The following is a 27,252-nucleotide window of genomic DNA, read 5'->3' as shown; positions in this document are numbered from 1 at the left end:
AATAAATCTTAACTGCTACGTGATGTCTGATTTATGAGGATGATGTCAAATGTGCTGAAATATTGAGAGGGTGTCACTGTTCAGATTTTTGCTTTAGGCTAACATTGTTTTAATTGTTGTGGCTATAAAATTAAAAAAAGTCACTGCTTGTATTTCAAATTGAAAGTGTGAACTGTTGAGTATGTAGGTGAGTTTAAGATTAGTTTGTTTTGCTCTGGAGATCTTTGGTTTTAAAGCAGGCGAGTGACTAGCCTACTGTAGCTGCAGTGAATAGTGTGATTGTACTGTGGCCCATGGACAGCAGCAGCTCTGTTTCTGAGTCCTAGCACACTCAGGATGTTTGCCTCCACTTCCCTCCTCTCCCCTACCTTTTTCAAATGACTTGCCGGAGCTGTGATGTAAGCAGACAGTTCTGTGAATGACCTCAGTGGCCAGGATTCCAGAGCAGCAGGCACCAGTGTTCCAACGTCACTGCGTTCCAATGCTGAAATAACTCAATAAGGATGCCGGGCCAGCTGATCCCAATGTCCATGTTTTTCCAGTAAGCAAAAAACCCTGTCTTCTCTTAGTGTTCTGTCATTAAATTCCAGACATGTAACCAAAGGCCAAAAATGATCTACATTTTTAACTGAAGTTTGTTGCCTACTTTCTGAAGAATAAATACATTCTCAATTACATTGGTTGCCAGTTGAACTGGGAAACTTTTTTGGCTATTCAGCAATTATTTGGTGTTGAATGAGTATCCAGTGTTCAGCCACAGTGGAATGGCAAGGTATGGTAGAACAATTATTCTCCTAGTTTTTGCTTGTTGGCTGAGCTGGCAATTTTAGTTCTATTCAGGCTGAAAGAGTGGTTGCCATGGCTGCTTCTCATATAGTGCTCAGGGTCACCATAGCAGCGGTCTACAATTTCTTCAATTAGGCTAGTAAACACTCAGAACAACAATTGCAATTTCCAGATATGGGAATACATGTTGTTAAAGTAGGCGCAGCCTAGATTTCAGATCCTATGCCTAAGCGTTAGTTTGTGTTACTCAAAAGCAAGACTTGATCCAACTGTCTGTCCCTGAATATCAAACACAGCACCATACAGATTAGGATTATGTCCCATTTAATAAGGATTGTGGTGCCCTGCTTGAATCCTTTGAAAACGTTGACAAAGTGCATTACCCAGAGAAAGGGCATTGTGCATAAGCCTATTAAAATTTGACTGAATAAGGAAGACCGAAGAAAGGGTTTATCAGTGGCCCTCCTCCTCCTATTCAAATCAGTCATGCCTCATTTAAGGAAGTAGGCTTGGTAGTGAATTATTACAATATCATAAGTCTCTAGCTGTAGTTTATGGTTAAACACAGATTTTATAATCCCTGTCCTCTAACAATACAGAATTGTTTTTTTTGTAATCCACCCAAACTCTCGGTTTAGGCAATGGCCTAAATCGAGTCAATGAAATTGAAATCATAAACCAATCCCATTACTGCCATAGTTCGTCCTCAGTAGCCCACATTATCCATAGAGGTGCAATTTGCTTGTATGGCCTGCTGTTTTAGACAGTTTTATATTCCCATTCATAGAAGACCAGTGGTTGACGGCCTCCCTGTGTTTGACTGCAGATAAAGGCAGGTATCTACAAATCCTCCACCCATTCCTTCGACACAAAGACGAATTGGCTGCACGACAACATTCTGGGATTCCAGGCGTTACCTGAAAGCACAGGAAGTCCCCTTCCTGTTTTAGATCCAATTCCAGATCTTTGAAGGACAGCTTGTCGTTTCCAATGGGAACAAATGAGCCATAGTGGGCAGAACAAGTAAGGAGGGGGGGCAGAGCCAAGCACGGGCTTGCGAGATCCTATTGGTGAGTTCTAGCATCATCTGCTTATTTCCGTTAGGGAACGCCTGTGAAGAGCACGTGTGCAGTAACTCAATTTTCCTTTGCACTCCTTCTAAACAATGCCATTTGTTTTTCAAACTTTTGCAAAGGGTAACGTTTACAAACCTTACTCCACTCTGTTTATAACAGATTCTAGTTTTGGGAACAACTGTATTGAGATCAACTGTTTCATCGATGAGAAGATTTGCAGAATGTCGTCCAAAATCCATCTAATTTCATCTTCTCCCTCTGCCCACCAGTGGGCTTCATCTCACTACGATATGTGGATGCAAAACATTTATACATCCAGTGAAATATCTGTCTCATTGTTCTGTCTGTGATAGACAATGTTCCCGCTAATTTCTTTTGGCACTGAGCAAATTTCAGGACTTGTAAATGGAAATTTCAATTCTGTGCCACTTCCAGTATCAATTTGAGCATAATGTAGGAGTGGCCTACCAAGAAAACAAATAGAGAAAATCCAATAACATTTTCACATGAAAATAGGCTATATCATAGAAATGAAAAGCTATGTGGTGTTCAATGCAAGCCTACATTCATCATCATAACTTTTTAGACTATGCAGGGCATGACATTAATTCATGTAACACCATGGGCCAAATAGGTGACTGCAAATTACATTATATTGTTGTATAATGCAAGGAACCACTTTACAAAGTACAAATCATTATTATTACCATACAGAAAACTAGACAATGTAGGCTACCCTCTGACTATTGGCTTTTTTGCATATTTAAGCCTGTTCCAAAATACTACACTGCCCCTTAAACACGCTTTTTACCTAACTCGCTTTTCAAAGATGGCTTAAAATGTGCTAGAGGTTGACCGATTAATTGGAAGGGCCGATTTCAAGTTTTCATAACAATCGGAAATCGGTATTCTTTGGTGCGATTTTTGCCGATTTATTTTTATATTTTTATATATATATATAATTTTTTATACCTTTTTTATTTAACTAGGCAAGTCGGTTAAGAACACATTCTTATTTTCAATGACGGCCTAGGAACGGTGGGTTAACTGCCTCGTTCAGGGGCAGAACAACAGATTTTCACCTAGTCAGCTCGGGGGATCCAATCTTGCAACTTTACAGTTAACTCGTCCAACGCAATAACGACCTGCCTCTCTCTCGTTGCACTCCACAAGGAGACTGCCTGTTACGCGAATGCAGTAAGCCAAGGTAAGTTGCATGCTACCATTAAACTTATCTTATAAAAAACAATCAATCATAATCATTAAACTACATATGGTTGATATTACTAGATATTATCTAGCGTGTCCTGCGTTGCATATAATCTGACTGAGCATACAAGTATCTAAGTATCTGACTGAGCGGTGGTAGGCAGAAGCAGGTGCGTAAACATTCATTCAAACAGCACTTTCGGCGTTTTGCCAGCAGCTCTTCGTTGTGCGTCAAGCATTGCGCTGTTTATGACTTCAAGCCTATCAACGCCCGAGATGAGGCTGGTGTAACTGAAGTGAAATGGCTAGCTAGTTAGCGCGCTCTAATAGCGTTTCAAACGTCACTCGCTCTGAGCCTTCTAGTAGTTGTTCCCCTTGCTCTGCATGGGTAACGCTGCTTCGATGGTGGCTGTTATTGTTGTGTTGCTGTTTCGAGCCCAGGGAGGAGCGAGGAGAGGGACAGAAGCTATACTCTTACACTGGCAATACTAAAGTGCCTATAAGAACATCCAATAGTCAAAGGTTAATGAAATACAAATGGTATAGAGGGAAATAGTCCTATAATTCCTATAATAACTACAACCTAAAACTTCTATAATAACTACAATATATGTACAGTGCATTTGGAAAGTATTCAGACCCCTTGACTTTTTCCAAACATTTCAGCCTTATTCTAACAGGTTTTGTTCTAACAGGTTTGTTTTTTTTGCAAATATAAATGTAAAATAGATACCTCGTTTGCATACGTTTTCAGACCCTTTGCTATGAGACTAAACATTGAGCTCAAGTGCATCCTGTTTACATTGATCATCCTTGAGACGTTTCTACTAACTTGATTGGACATGATTTGGAAAGGCACACACCTGTCTATAAAAGGTCCCACAGTTGACAGTGCATGTCAAAGCAAAAACCAAGCCATGAGGTCGAAGGAATTGTTCGTAGAGCTCTGAGACAGGATTGTGTCGAGGCACAGATCTGGGGAAGGGTACCAAAATATCTCTGCAGCATTGAAGGTCCCCAAGAACACAGTGGCCTCGATCATTATTAAATGAAAGGAGTTTGGAACCACCAAGACTCTTCCTGGAGCTGGCCCCCTGTCCAAACTGAGCCATTCAGGTTCACCTTCCAACAGGACAACGACCCTAAGCACACAACCAATACAATGCAGGAGTGACTTCGGGAAGTCTCTCAATGTCCTTGAGTGGCCCAGCCAGAATCCAGACTTGAACATGATCGAACATCTCTGGAGATATCTGAAAATAGCTGTGCAGCGACGCTCCCCATCCAACCTGACAGAGCTTGAGAGGATCTGCAGAGACGATTCGGAGATCCTCCCTAAATACAGATGTGCCAAGCGTGTAATGTCATACCCAAGAAGACTTGAGGCTGTAATCGCTGCCAAAGGTGTTGTGTGTAGATTGAGGGGGGGGGGAAACAATTTAACAATCACCCATCAATAGAATTGTACTCTGATGCACTCTGGCTCTGCCTAAAACAAATGTAGATTGTTTTTGGTTTGTTGCATTTCTGCGCGGCTGTCCTGGCGGAGGTGTGCGGCCACACACATGCTCAGTTTAGCGGGAACATGAGGCCTAAATGTTTTTTTGCTTAGTTCTGAAATCAAATGAACAAATTGTCTTGTTGTCTAGGGTTTGACTGAGGTGAACATGTCATAAAAGATCCCTCTATGTAAAGCTGCAACATGAGCAGTGTTGAATGAACAGACGCTTTAGTCTTCCAGGATGTGCCTCATCGTACTACTGCACCGAAGATTCAAACCTTTGCCCTGATTTCATCTCACAGCTCCAATGGTGGTTAAGGGATAGGAGAGCGGGAATAGCCTACGTCTAGACCTTTTGCCTTTCATTCAATACAGCCTGTTATTCAAAACAATAAATAAACAGGGACTGAATAAAAAAATGTTCAGACCTCAAAAAGCAGAAGAGGATTTCGACACCCACCATCTCAGATTGTTCTGCAATTGTTTCTGTAGGGCAAAACAGATTATCATTTCCACAACATTATTTTGTTGAAATATAATTTGATCTCTGAGAATTGGCCATTTTCAATTTATAGGATTCAAATCAAATCAAATTGTATTTGTCACATACACATGGTTAGCAGATGTTAATGCGAGTGTAGCGAAATGCTTGTGAATTCTAAATCAGGTGAACAGAAGGATTTGAGTTCCTGTATGTTTCTTTCATCACACCATGTCACGTTAGCCATAAGGCATACGCCCCCGCCCCTCTTCTTACCAGAAAGATGTTTGTTTCTGTCGGCGCGATGCGTGGAGAAACCCGTTGGCTGCACCGCCTCGGATAGCGTCTCTCCAGTGAGCCATGTTTCCGTGAAGCAAAGAACGTTAGTCTCTGATGTCCCTCTGGAATGCTACCCTTGATTCATATAATATTCAATAAATGTAGTACCCAATGTCCGATTTGCACAAAAACCTCTTAAATCATTGTTAATAACGTGAAGAATCCCATAAAGTTATCAAACTCCATCCATGGACCCCCAAACACCACACCACGCCCACCCCAATGGCCAGTACACAGTATCAGTTCTCTGTTTGACAAGTTATATTAAGCTGCGACGTGGAATATTTTCTTTGCAGCTTTTACTATGTTATGTATTCCCGAGGTATTTGTCATTAACGTCGCTTACATTTTCCCTATAAATTAAGTGAAAGTACCAGGTTTTGACCACAAAATGCCGCTGTTCCCTCTACTGCCCTTTTTGTCCATTTTGCTGGTCTCTTGTGTTTATCGAAACTGTCACAACATTTTCTTTGTGACTTTGGGTAGAAAACCAGGAGTTTTTGCTCATGGTGAAAATGCTTTGTGGTCATCCTCACAATTAAATCTGTGTCCAGGAAACTGCCCCTGTGTGTGTTTGGTGAACAAGCAAACTATGAGGTGACATCAGTTCTAAGGGTTTCAGTACTATGGCCTCAGGGTTTTCAATGGTAAAAGTCCCGAAAAACACACTGTACAGTGTTTTGTAATGGTGTTGGTTTTAATGGTGTCAAGCTCATCTAGATGGCTTTACAGCAGACCCTTAGTGTCTCATGAATGACAGACATGGTCTTCAACCATCCTACTACTGAAAGAAGATCGTAGCTAAGCATGCATCTGCATCTTTCTTCTCCACTGCTTTGTCGACGTTTGTTGAAATACAAGACCAGGAACTCCAAAATATTATGACATGATATAGCCTAATCCGCCTGTGAACATTTCCTCTTTGAGTTATTTACACTGACTGTTTCACTCTACACATGAAATTACTGAATGGTTTTTCAATCGCACACCAACACTCAGTGCTCTGCAAAGCGAAGCAGGCTTGCCAAGAGAAAGTGAGGCAGAAATAAATGGCTGTTGAAAATCCTGCTTAATGGTCAGGAGTGCAGGGCAGGGTGGCTATTTTCAGTTTGTTTTGTAGCAGCAGGCATCTTGGCAACTGTGAAGGGCTTAAGGATATTTGGCAGTATTTTAGAGAACCTTCTGATTGTATGGTAGGAGCCTGTTAACTGGGGCCAGGTCATAGGCTGCAGCCCGAGAGGTTTTCTTATTCATATTGGATGGGGACTGTGGGAGTCTGTCTTGTTTTTTCCCAGCTTATTCACACATGACACACCACACAAGGATGTATAGGCCTCTACATGGAGGATTGGATCTGTCATCTTAACGCCCCTATCATGAATGTTCATTTTTGTTTTGTTTTTTTGTACCTTGCCAAGTCACCATGCTATTTGAAATAATATTTTGGCTGAACCTTTCTTTTTCCCTTCCTCCTGCCACTCGTTACAAATTCAGGTTACATTTTATATGATATAGAAGATTTATTGGTAGGCTGCCTAGACTAATAGGCTAGATATGAACCTCGCACTTTGGTTGTGTGTCACTGTGAGGAAAACTCTCTCTTGGAGAGAGGAGACATGGTTTATTGGTCATCTTTAACAAAGGAGAGAAATGCTTCCTGCACTGGAAGATTAATCCTCTCTCTAAACCAGGGCTGTTCAAGGTCGGTCGTGGAGGGCCGTAACACTCCTGGTTTCCATCCTCTCCTTTTAATAAGGGACTAATTCAGACCTGGGACACCAGGTGAGTGCAATTAACTACCAGGTAGAAACAAAAACCAGAAGAAGTGTTTCAGGCCTTCAGAACTGGAATTGAACAGCTCTAAACCACCTCATTTACCAAGGTCAATGCTGCATAAGTGTTGTGCTATCTAGAAACGAGGTAAACGGCTATGCAGCACCATAACAGGTTTGAAATGAAGTGTTGTGTCTACAGAAGAGTGATGGGGAGAAGAGGGAGATTAGGTCTACGTCTATCATTGTATGCCCTCCCTCCCAACCACCCTACAATGGCTCAGCAGAGGGAGATCAGAGGAGGAAATGGAATGTTCCCTGTGTTCTTCTGTCCCACCCCAGCTTGCACCAAAGCAGCCATGCTGTCATTAGGGGGTTGGGATGGGGGGCAGGATTTCCCTGCCCTTCTGAAAATCAAAACAAGAAACTAACCTGTGCTGTTTAAAAAAAAAAAAAAGCACTTGTGTTTCAGTTTTTCTATCATCCTGGTGAGTGGAAGAACACACAGGTTAGGAAACTAGGCTGATTGTGTGTTAAGAGAATGACTTGAGCTAGTTTTGTGTACTGATTGAGTTGCTGTTTTCTCCGATGCCTTTTTCTGTTTTGTAGTCCCTTTGGTGTAGCTAAGCTGTTGAATTCCAGTGATGGGATAATCATTTTATGCAGCTATTTAGCGTTATTATAACAGCATTAAGCCATGTTTCCTCTCATGAAGAGAAATAATTTAACACCTCTTGGCTGGTTGGGGTGTCAAATACCATACCATACCATACCATACTGCGGGTTTTATCAGAGAACCAGCAGTACTCCGGACATCAGAGTAAGATTTGAACACTCCTTTCCTATAGGCCCATAGTGCATTACTTTTGACCATAGCCCTGGGTATAGGGTGCCATTTAAAACACAGACATTAGTATTTTGCAGGGGGATGTTTAATGCTTTGTCACCCTATTACCCCCCCCTCTTCACTCACTATTATTCATGGTCTGATTTATTGCCCTTTTTAATGGCAAGGTGCTATTTTTAGATCGGGCGGTGTTCATGCTCTCATGGGTCCTGGGTACAGTCCTGATTTCCGACAGGGCTGAATAAAGACGTCAATGTGGCCATTGGATAAAGCCATTCCAGCAGCCCAATGTCATTTTTCCTGTGCTCCAGATCGGAGACAGTATTTACCCTTACGTCACAATGGGAGAAGCATCAGCCAGACTCTCAGGGAGATGAGTTATGGGACTGGAATAGTAAGTCAGTCTAACTGTCATCAGGCAACAACTCTTCAATCGAAAAGGTTGTTGTCTCGCAATGCATATTTGGCGGTCTCATTCTCACGCTACGTTGACTAGAACATAAAGCCACTCACATACACACACACACACACAAACAAAACGGACATGCATTGCCAAACAACGCTACTGCCACATTCTGGAGTATTTTAACAAGGCTGAGTGGCTGACGACTTCAAGGTCTTTGCTGTGTGAACACACAAAAGAGATTGACTGCCAACTCTGACACTCTGTTCAGAGGTGGGTGCTAAGTACTGTTGGCAGGCAAATGTTTGACATCCCTACTGGTGTGTCTGAGTTGAAGTCAACACTTTATTGGTTTCTGATGCAGCTGGAATCATTTAGTCACTTGTCCATACAAATATTATATAAAACACCATTATTTACAGTATGTACAACAGCTGGCAGTATATATACCACAATGCAGTTGTGAGCATACTAGGTGTTCTATATTATACTACAACGTCAATCTAACTGAATATGGATGTTGTGTTGGTTGAATGTTCCAGGCAAGTTCCAGAATGTTCTCCAGCTGGTGAACCTCTTCTTGTGTTGGCTAATGGCAGCTGGTTCAGCAGGCTTTGGCAGTGTTGGCAGGGATGTTTGGTTTGGGGGGCTGTGACTCTGGCTCCTTGAAGACAACTGTGTCTGGTTCTTTCTGCACTTCAGCCAGGTGGACTAGCCTTTCAGACACTTTCTTCACCACCCACTGCTTCGACCTCTTGCGGAAGATTTGTTTAATGCAAGTCTCCTGGAAAGACATGAAGACTGACCATGAGGATGTGTAACCATACAATAAACGATGTTCATCTGTAAACAAACAAAAGGGTACAGTAGACTGGTATACGTTTTGTTACTCATTCAATAATGGGGCATTGAGATGGGCCGTTAACGAAGATGTGAAAAGTTTGAGGGGGGCTTGATTTGTCGAACTTCTAGTCGTGTATTGTTGTATATGAGCACCTACAGTTGTACTGGTGCATAGACAAGTACTGCCAACAATAGTGAGTTGTCTAGAAGAGTATACTAACTACCCCTCCCCCATGCTGAAGACCTGACTGCAAGGGTGTGAAAAGTCTTGTGGAAAGTTTAGCACTGGTCTTGTAGATAGTTTAGTGTATTGGGGATTTTGTATTTTTTTCCCCCCATGTCAATAGATCATGCATACTAACCTTCACACATGATACCCACCCCCAAAAGACATGAGTCAGTCACCCACACCATCCTCTCCTTACTAATACCAAATTCTCTCAAATTTAGACTTAATGCTTTGCATGAACAATCAACTAAGCCTCCATAATACAGAGAGAACAACAGTAGAAATCAAAGTTTATTTATCACATGCGCCGAATACAACAGGTGTAGGAGACCTTACAGTATTATGCTTACAAGCCCTAATCAACAGTGCAATTTTTTAAAGAAAAAAATGGATATTAGGTAAACAATAGATAAGTTTAAAAAAAACTGAAAATAACAGTACCGGTACAGAGTCAATGTTCGTTGGGTATCAGTTAGTCGGGCTAACTGAGGTAATATGTAAGGTATAGTTAAAGTGAATATGCATAGATGATAAACAGAGAGTAGTAGCAGCATAAAAGAGAGGTTGGGGTGGTGAGTGGCGGGAAACAATGCAAATAGTCCGGGTAGCCATTTGATCACCTGTTCAGGAGTCTTATGGTTTGGGGGTAAAAGCTGTTGAGAAGCCTTTTGAACCTAGACTTGGCGCTCCGATACCGCTTGCCATGCGGTAGCAGAGAGAACAGTCTATAACTGGGGTGGCTGGAGTCTTTGACCATTTTTAGGGCCATCCTCTGATACCTCTTTAGAGGTCCTGGATGTTAGGCAGCTTAGCCCCAGTGATGTACTGGGCCGTACACACTACTAGGTCTGGGCGATATGGAAAACAAATTATCACGATAGATATATATTTAATTTGATAAATATAATTATCATGATATTAATCAAATAATGTTTAAAAGGTACATATTTCCTTTGTTTCTTATTTATTGTTAGAAGTACAACTCACAAATAACATCAACTTTTTTTTTAAGCTGTAAACCCTTAAGTCATGAGCAAGAAGTTAAAAAAGAATATGGTGCAAGTCAATATGCATTATAACTGTCAGCCTAATGTCACATAGCAGTTTATGTTGGGGTAGTTCTTGTCTGACAAGTTACAAGCAAGAAAGACAAGTCTGTCTACTAGAGGTGGACCGATTAATCGGAATGGCCGATTTAACTAGGGCCGATTTCAAGTTTTCAACAATCGGAAATCGATATTTTTGGACACCGATTTTTGCCGTTTTTTAATTGTATTTGGGAACTGCATTTGGATTGGTAGCCACAAACCACAGTTGGGTCACCTGCTACTGTCTTCCCTTCCACTGGTATACTGTTATGTTAAGTTTTTTTCTTTCTGTCGTCTGGTGGTCAAAGCAAGACTGTAAAAACAGTCTGCACTCACTCACTCACTCACTCACTCACTCACTCACACACACGTATTTGTTTGATTGGGATCAAGTCCGGGCTGTGACTGGGCCACTCAAAAACATTGAGAGACTTGACTCAAAGCCACTCCTGCGTTGTCTTCGCTGTGTGAGTAAGGTCATTGTCCTGTTGGAAGTTGAACCTTAGCCCCTGTCTGAAGTCCTGAGCGCTCTGGAGCAAGTTTTCATCAAGGATCTCTCCGTACTTTCCTCCGCTCATCTTTCCCTCGATCCTGACTTGTCTCCCAGTCTCTGCCGCTGAAAAGCATCCCTACAGCACGATGCTGCCACCACCATGCTTCACCGTAGGGATGGTGCCACACTCCAGACATGACGCTTGGCATTCAGGCCAAAGAGTTCAATCTTGGTTTCATCAGACCAAAGAATATTGTTTCTCATGGTTTGAGAGTGCTTTAGGTGCCTTTTGGCAAACTCCAAGCAGGCTGTCGTGCCTTTTACTGAGGAGTGGCTTCCGTCTTGCCTGATTGGTGGAGTGCTGCAGAGAAGGTTGTCCTTCAGGAAGGTTCTCCCATCTCCCTGACCAAGACACTTCTCCCCCGATTGCTCAGTTTGGCTGGGCGGCCAGCTCCAGGAAGAGTCTTGGTGGTACCAAACTTCTTCCATTTATGAATGATGGAGGCCAGTGTGTTCTTGGGGACCTTCAATGCTGCTTACACCTTTTGGTACCCAGATCTGTGCCTCGACACAGTCCTGTGTCGGAGCTCTACGAACAATTCCTTCAACCTCATGGCTTGTTTTTTGCTCTGACATGCACTGTCAACTGTGGGACCTTTTTATATAGACAGGTGTGTGTGCCTTTCCAGATCATGTCCAATCAATTGAATTTACCACAGGTGGACTGCAATGTTGTTGTAGAAACATCTCAAGGATGATCAATGGAAACAGGATGCACCTGAGCTCAATTTTGAGTCTAATAGCAAAGGATCTGAATACTTATTTAAATATGGTGTTTCTGTTTTCTATTTTTAATACATTTGCTAACATTTCTAAACCTGTTTTCGCTTTGTCTTATGGCATTGTTGTGTGTAGATTGATGAGGAAATACATGTATTTAATCCATTTTAGGATAAGGCTGTAATATAGCAAAATGTAGAAAAAGCGAAGGGGGTCTGAATATTTTTCCGAATGCGTTCTATTAGTGTTTTATTTTTCAGATTTAATATATATATATATATATATATATATTTTTTTTACAAATGTTAGTAATACTGCAAAAAATGGGGCAAAGCAATTCACTTTTTTTCTTTATACAAAGTGTTATGTTTGGGCCAAATCCAACGCAATATATTACTGAGTTCCACTCTCAATATTTCCAAGCATAGTGGTGGCTGCATTATGTTTTTATTTAACCTTTATTTAACTAGGCAAATCAGTCAAGAACAAATTCTTATTTATAGTGATGGCCTACTCCAGCCAAACCCTCCACTAACCCGGGCGACGCTGGGCCAATTGTGCGCCACCCTATGGGACTCCCGATCACGGCCGGTTGTGATACAGCCTGCGATCGAACCAGGGTCTCTAGTGATGCCTCTAGCATTGTGATGCAGTGCCTTAGACTGCTGTGCCACTCAGGAGCCCTATGGGTTAACCTCTCTGCGCACGGAACCCGGTAGCGGGCTGTAATTCGACAACATACGGTGATCGCTACATAAATAGTCATATTAAACATTCATGAAAATACAAGTGTCTCACGTGTCGAAAGCCTAGAATCTTGCTAATCCAACTGCGTTGTCAGATTTAAAAAAGGATTTACTGCGAAAGAATACGATGCGATTATCTGAGGATAGAGCCCCATAAAAAACATCTATTTCAACCAGCGCAGGCGTAACAAAATCACAAACTGCAATAAAATAAATTGTTTACCTTTGACGATTTTCCTCTGTTTGCAATCCCAATGCTCATTGTTACACAATGAATGTTTTTTTGTTTGATAAAATACATTTTTATAGCCTAACACGAAACATTTTGTGAACCGCTTGTGTCGTGAATTCCGTCTCATTCCATTTTCGACGACACATTCGAGGTAAATGCACACACAGAACGTGACTTTTCCAGTCATGTTTGGTTTCATTGCAATCAACTGGTTTGTTTGTAACACAACCAAACCTGAAGGGTCATTTCGCGGGATGTATTGACTGAAAGAAACCGATTTGAAGACGACAAGTAATGACATCATTGTGCTTCAATGATTTGCCCGCTGTTTCGTTGATTGACTGTATTTTAACCCAATGACCACTGATCGTCTTGAAATCTAGCTGGGTAGATAGCCAATGAGTTGAGGTAAACGGCAATATGTAATGTTTATGTGTTGGAAGACCAACCCATGTAGTAAACTCCGGCGTAAAGAGGTTCATTCGCCATTGACGATTCATACCGGAAGGAGCAACGCATGTTGCGCACAGCATTGTTTTGGTAAAGCGCATATTCAGCTGTTTATATATCAATCAGTATGGCGACGAAATCAGGAAAAGCTAAATCTAAGTCTATATCTACAGATGTACACACAATTTTAGAAGAAATTGATCGAGGACGATTCATTTAGCGATTCCCAAATGGAGGAATATTTTTTGTACGGAGAGGACATCGTTTTGGACTGGTAAGTTATTCTCATGCTAATGCCGTTGTTTGAAATTAATAATATAAAATATTATTTGTGAAATGAAATAGCCTATTTGAGGTTGTTGAGGGGAGGCCAGGCCCACAACAATGGCCAAAGTGAAATGGAGACAGTAGATCCAGCTGGTATGTTGTAATATAATAAAAACTGTAGATCTACCTGGTCTGTCATAATATAATAGAGACAGTAGATCTAGCTGAAATGTCATAATATAAATGAGACAGTAAATCTAGCAGGTCTATAATAATATATTCAACCTTATGTTCCCTGTACTCTATATACAGTGGGGCAAAAAAGTATTTAGTCAGCCACCAATTGTGCAAGTTCTCCCACTTAAGATGAGAGGCCTGTAATTTTCATCATAGGTACACTTCAACAATGACAGACAAAATGAGAAAAGAAAATACAGAAAATCACATTGTAGGATTTTTTAAATGAATTTATTTGCAAATTATGGTGGAAAATAAGTATTTGGTCACCTACAAACAAGCAAGATTTCTGGCTCTCACAGACCTGTAACTGCTTTAAGAGGCTCCTCTGTCCTCCACTCGTTACCTGTAATAATGGCACCTGTTTGCACTTGTTATCAGTAAATGATCACAAGAACGGTGAGCAAAAATCCCAGAACTACACGGGGGGACCTAGTGAATGACCTGCAGAGAGCTGGGACCAAAGTAACAAAGCCTACCATCAGCAAGGGCATTGAAGATGAAACGTGGCTGGGTCTTTCAAACACCATGCCCGGGCAACGAAGGAGTGGCTTCGTAAGAAGCATTTCAAGGTCCTGGAGTGGCCTAGCCAGTCTCCAGATCTCAACCCCATAGAACATCTTTGGAGGGAGTTGAAAGTCCGTGTTGCCCAGCAACAGCCCTAAAACATCACTGCTCTAGAGGAGATCTCCATGGAGGAATGGGCCAAAATACCAGCAACAGTGTGTGAGAACCTTGTGAAGACTTACAGAAAACGTTTGACCTCTGTCATTGCCAACAAAGGGTATATAACAAAGTATTGAGATAAACTTTTGTTATTGACCAAATACTTATTTTCCACCATAATTTACAAATAAATTCATAAAAAATCCTACAATGTGATTTTCTGGATTTTTTTTCTCATTTTGTCTGTCATAGTTGAAGTGTACCTATGATGAAAATTACAGGCCTCTCTCATCTTTTTAAGTGGGAGAACTTGCACAATTGGTGGCTGACTAAATACTTTTTTGTCCCACTGTATATCTGTTTATTATACCTGTTGATACAGGGCTCATATGTGAAGCTATTCTAACTGAACATTTTCTTTTAAAGTGACACTGACTCCGAATGGGAGCCCCCAGTGCCAAGGTGTCCATCCCCCACTGAAGCTGGTTCATCCAGCTCCTGCCACAAGTGGTGTTCATCTACCCAAATGTATTTCTGCAGGCATGGATGTGCTATGGCACCTGGCATCAGCAGCATAATATTGTGAAGAGGACTGAGGGTCTTCCAAATATTGAAAGTGTTATTTTGTAAATGTGTATATATTTTTTTTCATGTTTCTTCTCCATTTTGGGGGGGGGGTATTTTGTATATATTTTGTATATAGTTTTTCCATTCAAAATGTATAACTTCACCAATTTGCCCACTTGGGTACATTTGGGCTACTTTTGTGTGGGACACCTGGGTGACTTCATGATAAATGTCATGTAGCACACTCATTTAGGAAGTTATCATTCTGAAACTTTGCACAAGTACTGTTGCCTTCTTGTGATTTTCACTGAAATTGTCCCCATCATCCTATCTGAATGTTTGTTTTATCTTGTTCATTTTAAAGATGAAGATAAAAAAAAACATGTTTTTTTTCATTGTATTATCTAAACCAAATCTATTGTGTTATTCTCCTACATTCAATTCACATTTACACAAACTTCAGAGTGTTTTCTTTCAAATGGTATCAAGAATATGCATATCCTTGGTTCTGTGCCTGAGCTCCAGGCAGTTAGATTTGGGTATGTCTTCAGGCGGAAATTGAAAAAAAAGTAGGGGGTAGCTCTGAGGTTTAAGGACCGGGGAGTTTTTCAGGATAAAAAAGAAACAGAATGGAGCTAAGCACAGGCAAAGTCCTAGAGGAAAACCTGGTTCAGTCTGCTTTCCACCAGGCACTGGGAGATTAATTCACTTTTCAGCAGGACAATAACCCAAAACGTAAGGCCAAATCTACATTAGAGTTGCTTACTGAGAAGACAGTGAATGTTCTGGAGTGGCTGAATTACAGTTGACTTAAATCAGTTTGAAAATCTATGGCAAGACCTGAAAATGGTTGTCTAGCAATGATCCACAACCAATTTGACAGAGCTTGAAGAATAATACAAAATAAATAAACAAATGTAATGTTGCACAGTCCAGGTGTGGAAAGCTCTGAGACTTCCCCACAAAGACTCACTCATAGCTGCTAAGGGTGCTTCTATAAAGTATTATCTCAGGGGTGTGAATACTTATGTAAATGAGATATTTCTGTATTTCATTTTGAATAAATTTGCAGAAATGTCTAAAACATGTTTTAATTTTGTCATTATGGGGTGTTTGTGTGTGTGTGTGTATATATAGATGAGTTAGAAAAAAATATATTTAATCCATTTTAAATTCGGACTGAAACACAACAAAATGTGGATTACTTCAAGAGGTATGAATGTTTCCTCAAGGCACTGTATTTCACAACTGCTGTCAAAAATGAATCAGCTGATGATAAAAAAAAGTCTAATTTCACAGAAAGATGCTTATTATATTGAAAGGCAAACACTGCCATTAATACAAGGAACGAAAAGTGTTTTTTTTTTATGTCACACAATTTTGGACAGCTTAAACGTTATTAGAATGTATTAATGTTACCTAAAAGACCATGATGCCTAAGAGACGGCTCTAGTTTTAGGTCATACTTAATAAAATGTTTAAGGCATACTTGCCCAATAATTTTTATTTTTCTAAGCCTTTTTGTTTATAAATAAAGCCTTTTTGTTTTATAGTGATTGGTTGGTGTTGATGAATGGTGTGAAAACTAGAGAAAATACAATATTTAAAATGAAACTATATTACAGAAACTAGATATAGGCCAATATGTAGTATAGGCTGTTTTTAGCCTTCAGCCTTTATATAACCATATTAATTCATTTATATACAATGTTCTGCCTATATGAACAAATGTATATATGCCTAGGTTACAATATTCTACCCATATGAACACTTATTTTAGGCCATAACTGAACCAGTTTCAGTAGTCGATATACTAAGGAAATATTGTGACACTTGTGACACAGCCATGCTTTTCTTTCTTCTAAAACTAAAGCATCCATATCAAGGTTTTCAATCGTCAGTCTTGCTGTGGTGGGTTTCAAGTTGTGCTCCCTCCATTTCTGTCCCTGATAAGGATGTGCACTCCAATAAGCCCCGATGACAAAGGCAAGGCGGAGTGACTATGGCCTGTAGCTAGCCCCCAGTGGGACTCCTCTCCCATTTCCTCTCTGATCACAGAGGACTGGGGCCCAGCCAGGGCACCACATTTAGCAGGACACATTAATATTTATGACACCATGCCATTCAGTTCGGGGTGGCCGGCAGCCGAGTGAGTGACATACAGTGGGGAGAACAAGTATTTGATACACTGCTGATTTTGCAGGTTTTCCTACTTAAAAAGCATGTAGAGGTCTGTAATTTTTTTAATCATAGGTACACTTCAACTGTGAGAGACGGAATCTAAAACAAAAATCCAGAAAATCACATTGTATGATTTTTAAGTAATTAATTTGCATTTTATTGCATGACATAAGTATTTGATAACCTACCAACCAGTAAGAATTCCGTCTCTCACAGACCTGTTCGTTTTTCTTTAAGAAGCCTTCCTGTTCTCCATTCATTACCTGTATTAACTGCACCTGTTTGAACTCGTTACCTGTATGAAAGACAGCTGTCCTCACACTCAATCAAACAGACTCCAACCTCTCCACAATGGCCAAGACCAGAGAGCTGTGTAAGGACATCAGGGATAAAATTGTAGACCTGCACAAGGCTGGGATGGGCTACAGGACAATAGGCAAGCAGCTTGGTGAGAAGGCAACAACTCTGTTGGAGCAATTATTAAAAAATGGAAGAAGTTCAAGATGACGGTCAATCACCCTCGGTCTGGGGCTCTAAGCAAGATCTCACCTCGTAGGGCATCAATGATCATGAGGAAGGTGAGGGATCAGCCCAGAACTACATGGCAGGACCTGGTCAATGACCTGAAGAGAGCTGGGACCACAGTCTCAAAGAAAACCATTAGTAACACACTACGCCGCCATGGATTAAAATCCTGCAGCGCACGCAAGGTCCCCCTGCCCAAGCCAGCGCATGTCCAGGCCTGTCTGAAGTTTGCCAATGACCATCTGGATGATCCAGAGGAGGAATGGGAGAAGGTCATGTGGTCTGATGAGACAAAAATAGAGCTTTATGGTCTAAACTCCACTTGCCGTGTTTGGAGGAAGAAGAAGGATGAGTACAACCCCAAACACACCTTCCCAACCATGAAGCATGGATGTGGAAACATCATTCTTTGAGGATGCTTTTCTGTAAAGGGGACATGACGACTGCACCGTATTGAGGGGAGGATGGATGGGGCCATGTATCACGAGATCTTGGCCAACAACCTCCTTCCCTCAGTAAGAGCATTGAAGATGGGTCGTGGCTGGGTTTTCCAGCATGACAACGATCTGAAACACACAGCCAGGGCTACTAAGGAGTGGCTCCATATGAAGCATCTCATGGTCCTGGAGTGGCCTAGCCAGTCTCCAGACCTGAACCCAATAGAAAAACTTTGAAGGGAGCGGAAAGTCCGTATTGCCCAAGGACAGCCCCGAAACCTGAAGGATCTGGAGAAGGTCTGTATGGAGGAGTGGGCCAAAATCCCTGCTGCAGTGTGTGCAAACCTGGTCAAGAACTACAGGAAACATATGATCTCTGTAATTGCAAACAAAGGTTTCTGTACCAAATATTAAGTTCTGCTTTTCTGATGTATCAAATACTTATGTCATGCAATAAAATGCAAATTAATTACTTAAAAATCATACAATGTGATTTTCTGGATGTTTTGTTTTAGATTCCGTCTCTCACAGTTGAAGTGTACCTATGATAAAAATTACAGACCTCTACATGCTTTGTAAGTAGGAAAACCTGCCAATTTAGCAGGTTATCAAATACTTGTTGTCCCCACTGTATAAGCCACATGGTCTACGTCATGTGGTAGTTGATGATGGAAAATGCCACAGTGGCTGGGTTGAATGGATGTTATGATTGATATTTGAGGAATGACTCCAATAACCAACATTTTGTGAATGCTAGTAATGGGTATTGAATAGGAAGTATACCCATGAGAACATGTGTAATCAAAACATTTTCCATGTTCAGGACCACTTCACTGTGGAATTGCCAGTGTTGCACTTTTCGCTCTTAACTCGATGAGTGTATGCGCTAAACTACTTCAGCATCCATTGACACACAGTCCCCATCATGGATACTGTTATGTTCCCCGGTGTTAAAGACACCCCCTCCAGTTCCCTGGAGTTAATGGCACTCCCTTGACAATCATAAATGGTTTGAATTACTTACTAATGCTCCCATCTCCTGTTTTAAATTAGGTGTACTTGAAATGTCAAAAGGCATAATGTTTTTTTCTTTTGCTCTCAAGTGTAACGTTGGTTAATTATGCCCTACAACTAAAAACCCCTCTGGAGGTCTTCTTCACACTTACATTTTAAATGTGTGAAGGACTCCAGTGAATGGCAGAGGTCTAATTTAATTTAGCCGACATAATGTGTTTTGTAGCAAATGGATTGCAGCAGTATTGTGGCCTATTTATGCTGTCTAGACTGTTATGCTGACAGTGGAAGTTACACAATGTACATAATGCAATATTTTGTTGGAACATCTGATTGAGAAACATTGCCTAGTCTTCGGGGTGTTTGTGACGTCTATGAAAAATGTATATTCATATCATGGCGCAGTAATGACAACAAACAGTCCTTTCCATCTTTTAACAAGATCTCCAAGACCGATCTCAAAAAAAAATCTTGACTGTTGATACGGAAAACCACAACCTGAGGCCTACAGTATAAAAGCATCTGATTGGAGCGTCTAAGGAAGCTTACGTATACATCTGACACCCCACTTCCTCTCAGGAAGGCTACAGTCAGCCAGTAAGCAAGATACTGAACTCTCAGACCTGAAACGTACTACTCAAATACGGAACATTACCAATACACAAAGAAATGGTCGCTGTAGTCTGTTAAAATATTACAAAGCTGTCAACCAACCATCAGGTTTAGCAGCCATTCGATGGTGACCTTCATCTGAAAGCTTTTAGGTTTACATTCGATTATGAGTCTACCGAGAAAGTTTCCAGAGCACAGCAGACAATCCGGTCCGAAACCACCTCAGTTTGGCATGGAGGGTTCTTACCACTGGCACCATTACAGAACGCGCTGGCTGAAGCAGCACTCCAAGTCCTCTCCTGAGCAGCCACTGAGTGGCTACGAGTGGAGGACCTCTGCCAGGCTGACACCTAAAATACCAAACGTGCCGAGGTTGGACAGTAATGTTCACATCGTAATGGAACCTATCCACTTCAGGGTATTGAGTCTACCTAGGAGGACTACCACCACCACCAGCAGTACCGGACCTGTGGAGCAGCACAGTGGGCAGGGGAGGATGCGGTCTCTGCTCTCCCTGATTCCCTACCAAAGGTCTGTGTCAGAGCCAGGGGCTGGCAGCAGCACAAAGCAGACTGCAGTCAGGAAGGTGCGCTTAGACGAGCAGGAGCAAAATGTCCCCTTTGTCCACGGCCTGTTGTCCTCTGTATCACAGAGGATCAGTAGGATTCTCAGCATCAAGGATGAGCCAGACCCTGAGAACCAAGTGCCTGGTAGGAGAGCTCTCTCTCTACTCTCTCTACTCTCTCACTCAGTCACTCCCTCTCTCAATCTCTCAATTCAATTTAAGGGGCTTTATTGGCATGGGAAACGTGTTAACATTGCCAAAGCAAGTGAGGTAGATAATATACAAAAGTGAAATAAACAATAAAATTACACATACAGACATACATTATGTATATTTACAGTGTTGTAACAATGTACAAATGGTTCAAGTACACAAGAGAAAATAAATGAGCATAAATATGGGTTGTATTTACAATGGTGTTTGTTCTTCACTTGTTGCCCTTTTCTTGTGGCAACAGGTCACAAATCTTGCTGCTGTGATGGCACACTGTGGAATTTCACCCAGTAGATATGGGAGTTTATCAAAATTGGGTTTGTTTTCGAATTCTTCTTGTATCTGTGTAATCTGAGGGAAATATGTGTCTCTAATATGGTCATACATTGGGCAGGTTAGGAAGTGCAGCTTAGTTTCCACCTCATTTTGTGGGCAATGTGCACATAGCCTGTCTTCTTTTGAGAGCCATGTCTGCCTATGGCGGCCTTTCTCAATAGCAAGGCTATGCTCACTGAGTCTGTACATAGTCAAAGCTTTCCTTAAGTTTGGGTCACTCACAGTGGTCAGGTATTCTGCCACTGTGTACTCTCTGTTTAGGGCCAAATAGCATTCTTATTTACTCTGTTTTTTTTTGTTAATTCTTTCCAATGTGTCAAGTAATTATCTTTTTGTTTTCTCATGATTTGCTTGGGTCTAATTGTGCTGCTGCCCTGGGGTTCTGTGGGGTGTGTCTCTCTCTCTCTCTCTGTCCATCCTCTTTAGATTGACATAGGGACAATTATTCTAATAGTGCCCAATTTAGATTTCTGTTGCTATTATTTACTGCAATACAGGTGTGTACATTTTAGTCATTTAGAAGATACCATTAACCAGAGTGACTTACAGTAGTGAGTGCATACATTTGCATACAGCGCCATGCTCTGCCAACTGAGCTACAAGGGACTACTGTGCATTTTCAGATCTTTCCTCTGTGCTGTGGGGAGGAGTCTGCTGCTAATTGATAGTAAGGGATCTGCCTTTGGCCTGCCTTTCCAATAAAGGAGTAGATATTCACAATTTAATTGACTCAAATCCTGTAATGCTCAACCAAAGAGCAGGGTGTATGAACATTTTTTGCTGGAGGTTAATGCTAATTGGATTTTCCAACTAAACTATCACATGACATGTAATACTCTGAGGCTCAAAAAAATAATGACTGCATTTTGTCTTCCTATTCCCGACAACCAACATGAAAAGGAAGACATATCTTGCCTGAAAATTGCTAGATCGTTTCTGATCTGAAGAACCATGGTATTTTATTTCCCATCAGCATATGAGAATTGAGCGGTGCGTGATAGCCCTGTTGATTTGTCATGCTGAAATGAATGGAAACATTCGCGGATATCTTTCACCCCACAGCACATCTGCAGTGTGTATGCTCAGGTCACACATGCATTTAGGCCAACTGTAATTCAAGAGCAGAAATGACAATGCTTATTCAACCGTGGTTTGGCGTTCTTCTATTTCATGTTCCTGAAATTAGTCATAAGGGAACATTGGGGCCAGATTTCCTCAAAAAGAACTGTTGTAGGGTTGGTTAGGACTGATGTGTTACATTGGCTTTTGTAGGGGAAAACACACTTTGGTGATTTAAATTTCACTTCCTTGTGTAAAAAAATGCATTTTACCAAGACAAATGTGGTTATTCATGTTCTGAATCGTTCAGTTGGGTCTTTCTCTAACATGTCATTAACATTGTATCCAAATATTTGGATTTAATAAAGTAATACATCCGATAATAAGCACTGAGCTCTGTTGACATTGGGGTTGCAGGTTTCTCTTTTGAGGATTTTACATTTTGTGGTCGCCGCCGTCTTCAATGTTGTTTCCGCGTGTCGCAAAAGCAAAGTTAGCGTGACACGAGCTGAATTGAAAATAAAAAGCCTGGAATTTCACACAGACGCTTGTTTTTGGAAAAATAAAAGTAAAAAGAATTTCAAATTCATATGTAAAGCACAGAAATATGAAAATACTTTTGAACGGATTATGATGGTGATATAAGGTTTGGACCATTGGTTTTCTTAGAGGATTATCTACACAATGAACATTATTTTACCCATTGGTCTAAAGGTGCGTTTTTGATTGGACACCCTAGCTTTTGTGTAATAAGTCTCACGACACTGTGGTCTACGATGTGTAAATATTCCTACTTTTTCTAAGGGTCTGAAGGTGTAGTCCACTAGGCCCTGTGGACAATTTACGCTGTCACAAAAATGGCTTCCCTGTGTATTTGTAACATGTTTAGTTTATTGAGGAGGGGGGTGAGGATATGTATGGGGTGGGGGAGGGTATTGCCTGAGTGGTAATCATCCTTATTATGCAGCAGTGTTCTCAAACATTTCAACATAAGTGTAAGGAAGCCTCCATGGAGCCCGCTGTACTAGCCTGTAACTGTAGGCTCACTATGACATGAAACCACAATGCTCTCCATTTGATGTTTCACTTCTCCTTGATAGTGTAAGCAACGTGGGCTTCCTCATTGTAGATTCACTGAACCTCCCTCAGGCCTGCCTACATGTCTCACACCAAGCAGTCAGCTGAGGCTTCTCTCATGAAAATGAATTGAAACTAATCCTAATTGGAGGACAATAAAACTGTATGCATCCATGTGCCTGAACTAAAAGTGTTCAGTTAGTCTCATGCCTCCCGCCTGTTCTGTGATAAACCTAAATTAGATTGCCTTGCGCATCTTCCACCCAAAAATATTACATTTCAAAGGTTGGTTGCTCTGTGAGTGCTCACAAAAACAGAGCCTGCTGAATGCGGAGGGGAAACTGCATTACCCCACCTTTCGTATGCAAATGTCCCTCTGCAAATAAATGTACCATGCTATAACAAAAAGAATGTGGCAGCAGCACCTAAGAGCTCATTAACCTTTCAAAGCTCGGGCCAACGTTTGCATCCAGCCCTGGGAAAACTAACCGTAGCTTTGCATTTAATTTGGGGCATCTACCGGAATGAGGCCTGGTAGGGGGGACTTTATGTATTAAAAGAGACATCTGTTGTGATGGACCACTGTCCTGAAAAAGGGAAGAATGTGTGTGTCAGATATGCACAACGTGCTTGATGGTTATGTGAGATAAGCTTGTGTGTCTGTCTGTGCACTTCTTCTCTGAACGATTAACCTATGCTTATCTAATAGGCTATAGGCTTAACGTGATAAGAAATGACATTGGGTGATTCCCTATGGGCCCTGTTCAAAAGTAGTGCTCTATATAGTGAGTAGTGTGCCATTTGGGATGCACACATTATCCCTCACCTTCGACCTCAGAGACTCCACCCCTTCCCATGCTCCAAGCACAGAGGGTTGACCCTTTTGAAACAAGGAAAATAGAAGCCCATGCAAATGTGAGAAACCTCACTAATGGCAGCGTATTTAAATATTTAACAATGTCATTGAGTTCTGGAGTGAGCTCACCACAGGAACAAAGAGCATTTATCCCCATCGTCCTGCACTGAATACAAATGATTTATTGTGACTGTTTTTGGACAGCTAGAAATACTTGTCCCATGAGGTACCTATGGCTATGTAGGTAGGACTAATGTAGATTTTTATATATACATATATATATACACACACACACACACACACACAGTTGAAGTCGGAAGTTTACATACACCTTAGCCAAATACATTTAAACTCAGTTCTTCACAATTACTGACATTTAATCAGAGTAAAAATTCCCTGTCTTAGGTCAGGTAGGATCACCACTTTATTTTAAGAATGTGAAATGTCAGAATAGTAATAGAGTGATTTATTTCAGCTTTTATTTATTTCCTCACATTCTCAGTGGGTCAGACGTTTACATACATTGAATTAGTATTTGGTAGCATTGCCTTTAAATTGTTTAACTTGCGTCAAAGTTTTGGGGTGGCCTTCCACAAGCTTCCCACAATAAATATTGGCCCATTCCTCCTGACAGAGCTGGTGTAACAGAGTCAGGTTTGTAGGCCTCCTTGCTCACACACATGCTTCTTCAGTTCTGCCCACAGATTTTCTATAGGATTGAGGTCAGGGCTTTGTGATGGCCACTCCAATACCTTGACTTTGTTGTCCTCAAGCCATTTTGCCACAACTTTGGAAGCATGCTTGGGGTCAATGTCCATTTGGAAGACCCATTTGCGACCAAGCTTTAACTTCCTGACTGATGTCTTGAGATGTTGCTTCAATATATCCACATAATTTTCCTATCTCATGATGCCATATATTTTGTGAAGTGCACCAGTCCCTCTTGCAGCAAAGCACCCCCACAACATGATGCTGCCACCCCCGTGCTTCACGGTTGTGATGTTGTTCTTCTGCTTGCAAGCCTCCCCCTTTTTCCTCCAAACATAACGTTGGTCATTATGGCCAAACAGTTCTATTTGTGTTTCATCAGACCAGTGGACATTTCTCCAAAAAGTACCATCTTTGTCCCCATGTGCAGTTGTAAACCGTAGTCTGTCTTTTTTGTGGATGTTTTTGGAGCAGTTGCTTCTTACTTGCTGAGCGGCCTTTTAGGTTATGTCGATATGGACTCGTTTTTACTGTGGATACTTTTGTACCATTTCCTCCAGCATCTTCACAAGGTCCTTTGCTGTTGTTCTGGGATTGATTTGCACTTTTTGCACCAAAGTACGTTCATCTCTAGGAGACAGAGCGTCTCCTTCCTGAGCGGTATGGTGGCTGCGGGGTCCCATGGTGTTTATATTTGCATACTATTGTTTGTACAGATGAACATGGTACCTTCAGGCATTTGGAAATTGCTCCCAAGGATGAACCAGACTTGTGGAGGTCAACAATTTATTTTCTGAGGTCTTGTCTGATTTTCTTTTGATTTTCCCATCATGTCAAGCAAAGAGGCACTGAGTTTGAAGGTAGGCCTTGAAATACATCCACAGGTACACCTCCAATTGACTCAAATGATTTAGAAGCCTATCAGAAGCTTCTAAAGCCATGACATAATTTTCTGGAATTTTCCAAGCTGTTTAAAGGCACAATCAACTTAGTGTATGTTAACTACCAACTGGAATTGTGATACAGTGAATTATAAGTGAAATAATCTGTCCGTAAACAATTGTTGGAAAAATTACTTGTGTCATGCACAAAGGAGATGTCCTAACCAACTTGCCAAAACTATAGTTTGTTAACAAGGAATTTGTGGAGTCGTTGAAAAATTAGTTTTAATGGCTCCAACCTAAGTGTGTGTCAAATTCAGACTTCAACTGTATATATCTTTACATTTTATAAACATGTGAACTTTCCAATTCTTCGCGCAGCGGTCTATGGCACTGCATCTCAGTTGAAGAGGTGTCACTACAGTCCTTGGTTCGATTCCAGGCTGTATCACATCCAGCCGCGATTGGGAGTCCCATAGGGCGGCGCACAATTGGCCCAGCGTCTTACGGGTTTAGCCGGGGTAGGCCATCATTGTAAATAAGAATTTGTTCTTAACTGACTTGCCTAATTAAGTAAAGGTTAATTTAAAAAATGAAAATATATCCAGACATGTCTGTGGGCTGAGCTTGTAAAACAATTTCACTCACTCCAGTAGCGCTGTGCATTTAATAGAATGGAATGGGACTTATTTTTAGGACTATTTATGGTCAGATACATTCATTCACATATACATCTATCCTCTGTATTGGCCTCCCGAGTGGCACAGCGGTCTAAGGCACTGCATCTCAGTGCTAGAGGCATCACTTCCGACATCCTGGTTCAAATCCAGGCTGTATCACAACCGGCTGTGATTGGGAGTCCCATAGGCGGTGCACAATTGGCTCAGTGTCGTCCTGGTTTTGCTGGTGTAGGCCGGCATTGTAAATAAGAATTTGTTCTTAACTGACTTGCCTAGTTAAATGAAAAAAACATGTTTTAGATGTGCAATTATCTAAACATGACACTTGTGCAAATTACTCTAAAAAGCACTGGGCTCTAGGTATCATTTTGTGATGATTGTGATGCAGGGGTGAGTTTGTGGCTAGAACTGAGGCCTCAACGCGCAGTCTTGAATCACTTGACTCCTCTAAAAGGAAACTATTTTCATGAAGCTCACCTAGTAATAACCAGGCTGCTGTCTGTTGTAACCTATGCCATAGAGATGAACAATGATTTATCTATATGGCCTGTGCTGCTTTATCATATATTATCTTTGGGGAAAGCAGCAGTATGTAAGGTGCGTCCCAAATGGCACCCTATGACCAGGGCCTATAGGGAATAGAGACGCAACCCTAGTCTGTCTAGTGTCTTCCTACCCCCTTCAGGGAGCAGCTGGTCAGAGAGCGAGAACACCTTACTGTGATTACAGATAGCCCTCTATACTAAGAAAGCATAACAAAAAACCCTGAATCAACCTCCACTCTGTGGTCCCACATGGCTTACAGCTGGAATGCCACACAATTCAATAAAGACAGGGCCACATTCACGAGCCAATCAGTTAATTGCAATAATTTCTTCCTTTTGAGTCAGGCTCCACCTCTATCGCTCCAGCTACCAATTACTGTTGTTAATATGCAATGTTCTTGAATAGCTTGCTTTTGTCTTCTGGGATACAAAGGCCTGCATTTCAGCTATTGTAGTTAAGCCCCTGTAATATAGGGAGAACAATACAGCTATTATGTCCTATTCCCAATTTTGTGGTGAGTTTTTTTTCTTTAGTGACAGACTGCGTGCGT

The 27,252-nt window shown here is 41.3% G+C and overlaps 1 protein-coding gene across 5 annotated transcripts in view; it reads left to right on the top strand.

Moving 5' to 3' along the window:
- LOC112260451 (ras GTPase-activating protein nGAP) overlaps positions 1 to 27,252 on the top strand; it is a 90,611-nt gene that overhangs the window by 2,418 nt on the left and 60,941 nt on the right. For 3 of the 5 annotated variants that reach the window (XM_024435566.2, XM_024435567.2, XM_024435565.2), the window contains exon 1: positions 19,771 to 20,491. The exons of 1 other annotated variant lie outside the window; for it this stretch is intronic. In XM_024435566.2, coding sequence (XP_024291334.1) covers positions 19,948 to 20,491 — 544 coding nt within the window. In that variant the 5' untranslated portion in view covers positions 19,771 to 19,947. Of the gene's footprint in view, positions 1 to 19,769; positions 20,492 to 27,252 lie in introns of those variants that run through there. One more of the 5 variants, XM_024435568.2, reaches the window with a different exon arrangement.

This window comes from Oncorhynchus tshawytscha, linkage group LG10 (genome assembly GCF_018296145.1).
Source record: "Oncorhynchus tshawytscha isolate Ot180627B linkage group LG10, Otsh_v2.0, whole genome shotgun sequence".
In the NCBI taxonomy this organism is placed as follows: Eukaryota; Metazoa; Chordata; class Actinopteri; order Salmoniformes; family Salmonidae; genus Oncorhynchus; species Oncorhynchus tshawytscha.
The sequence above is the reverse complement of the archived record's forward strand: the minus strand, read 5'-3'. Positions and strand labels throughout refer to the sequence as shown.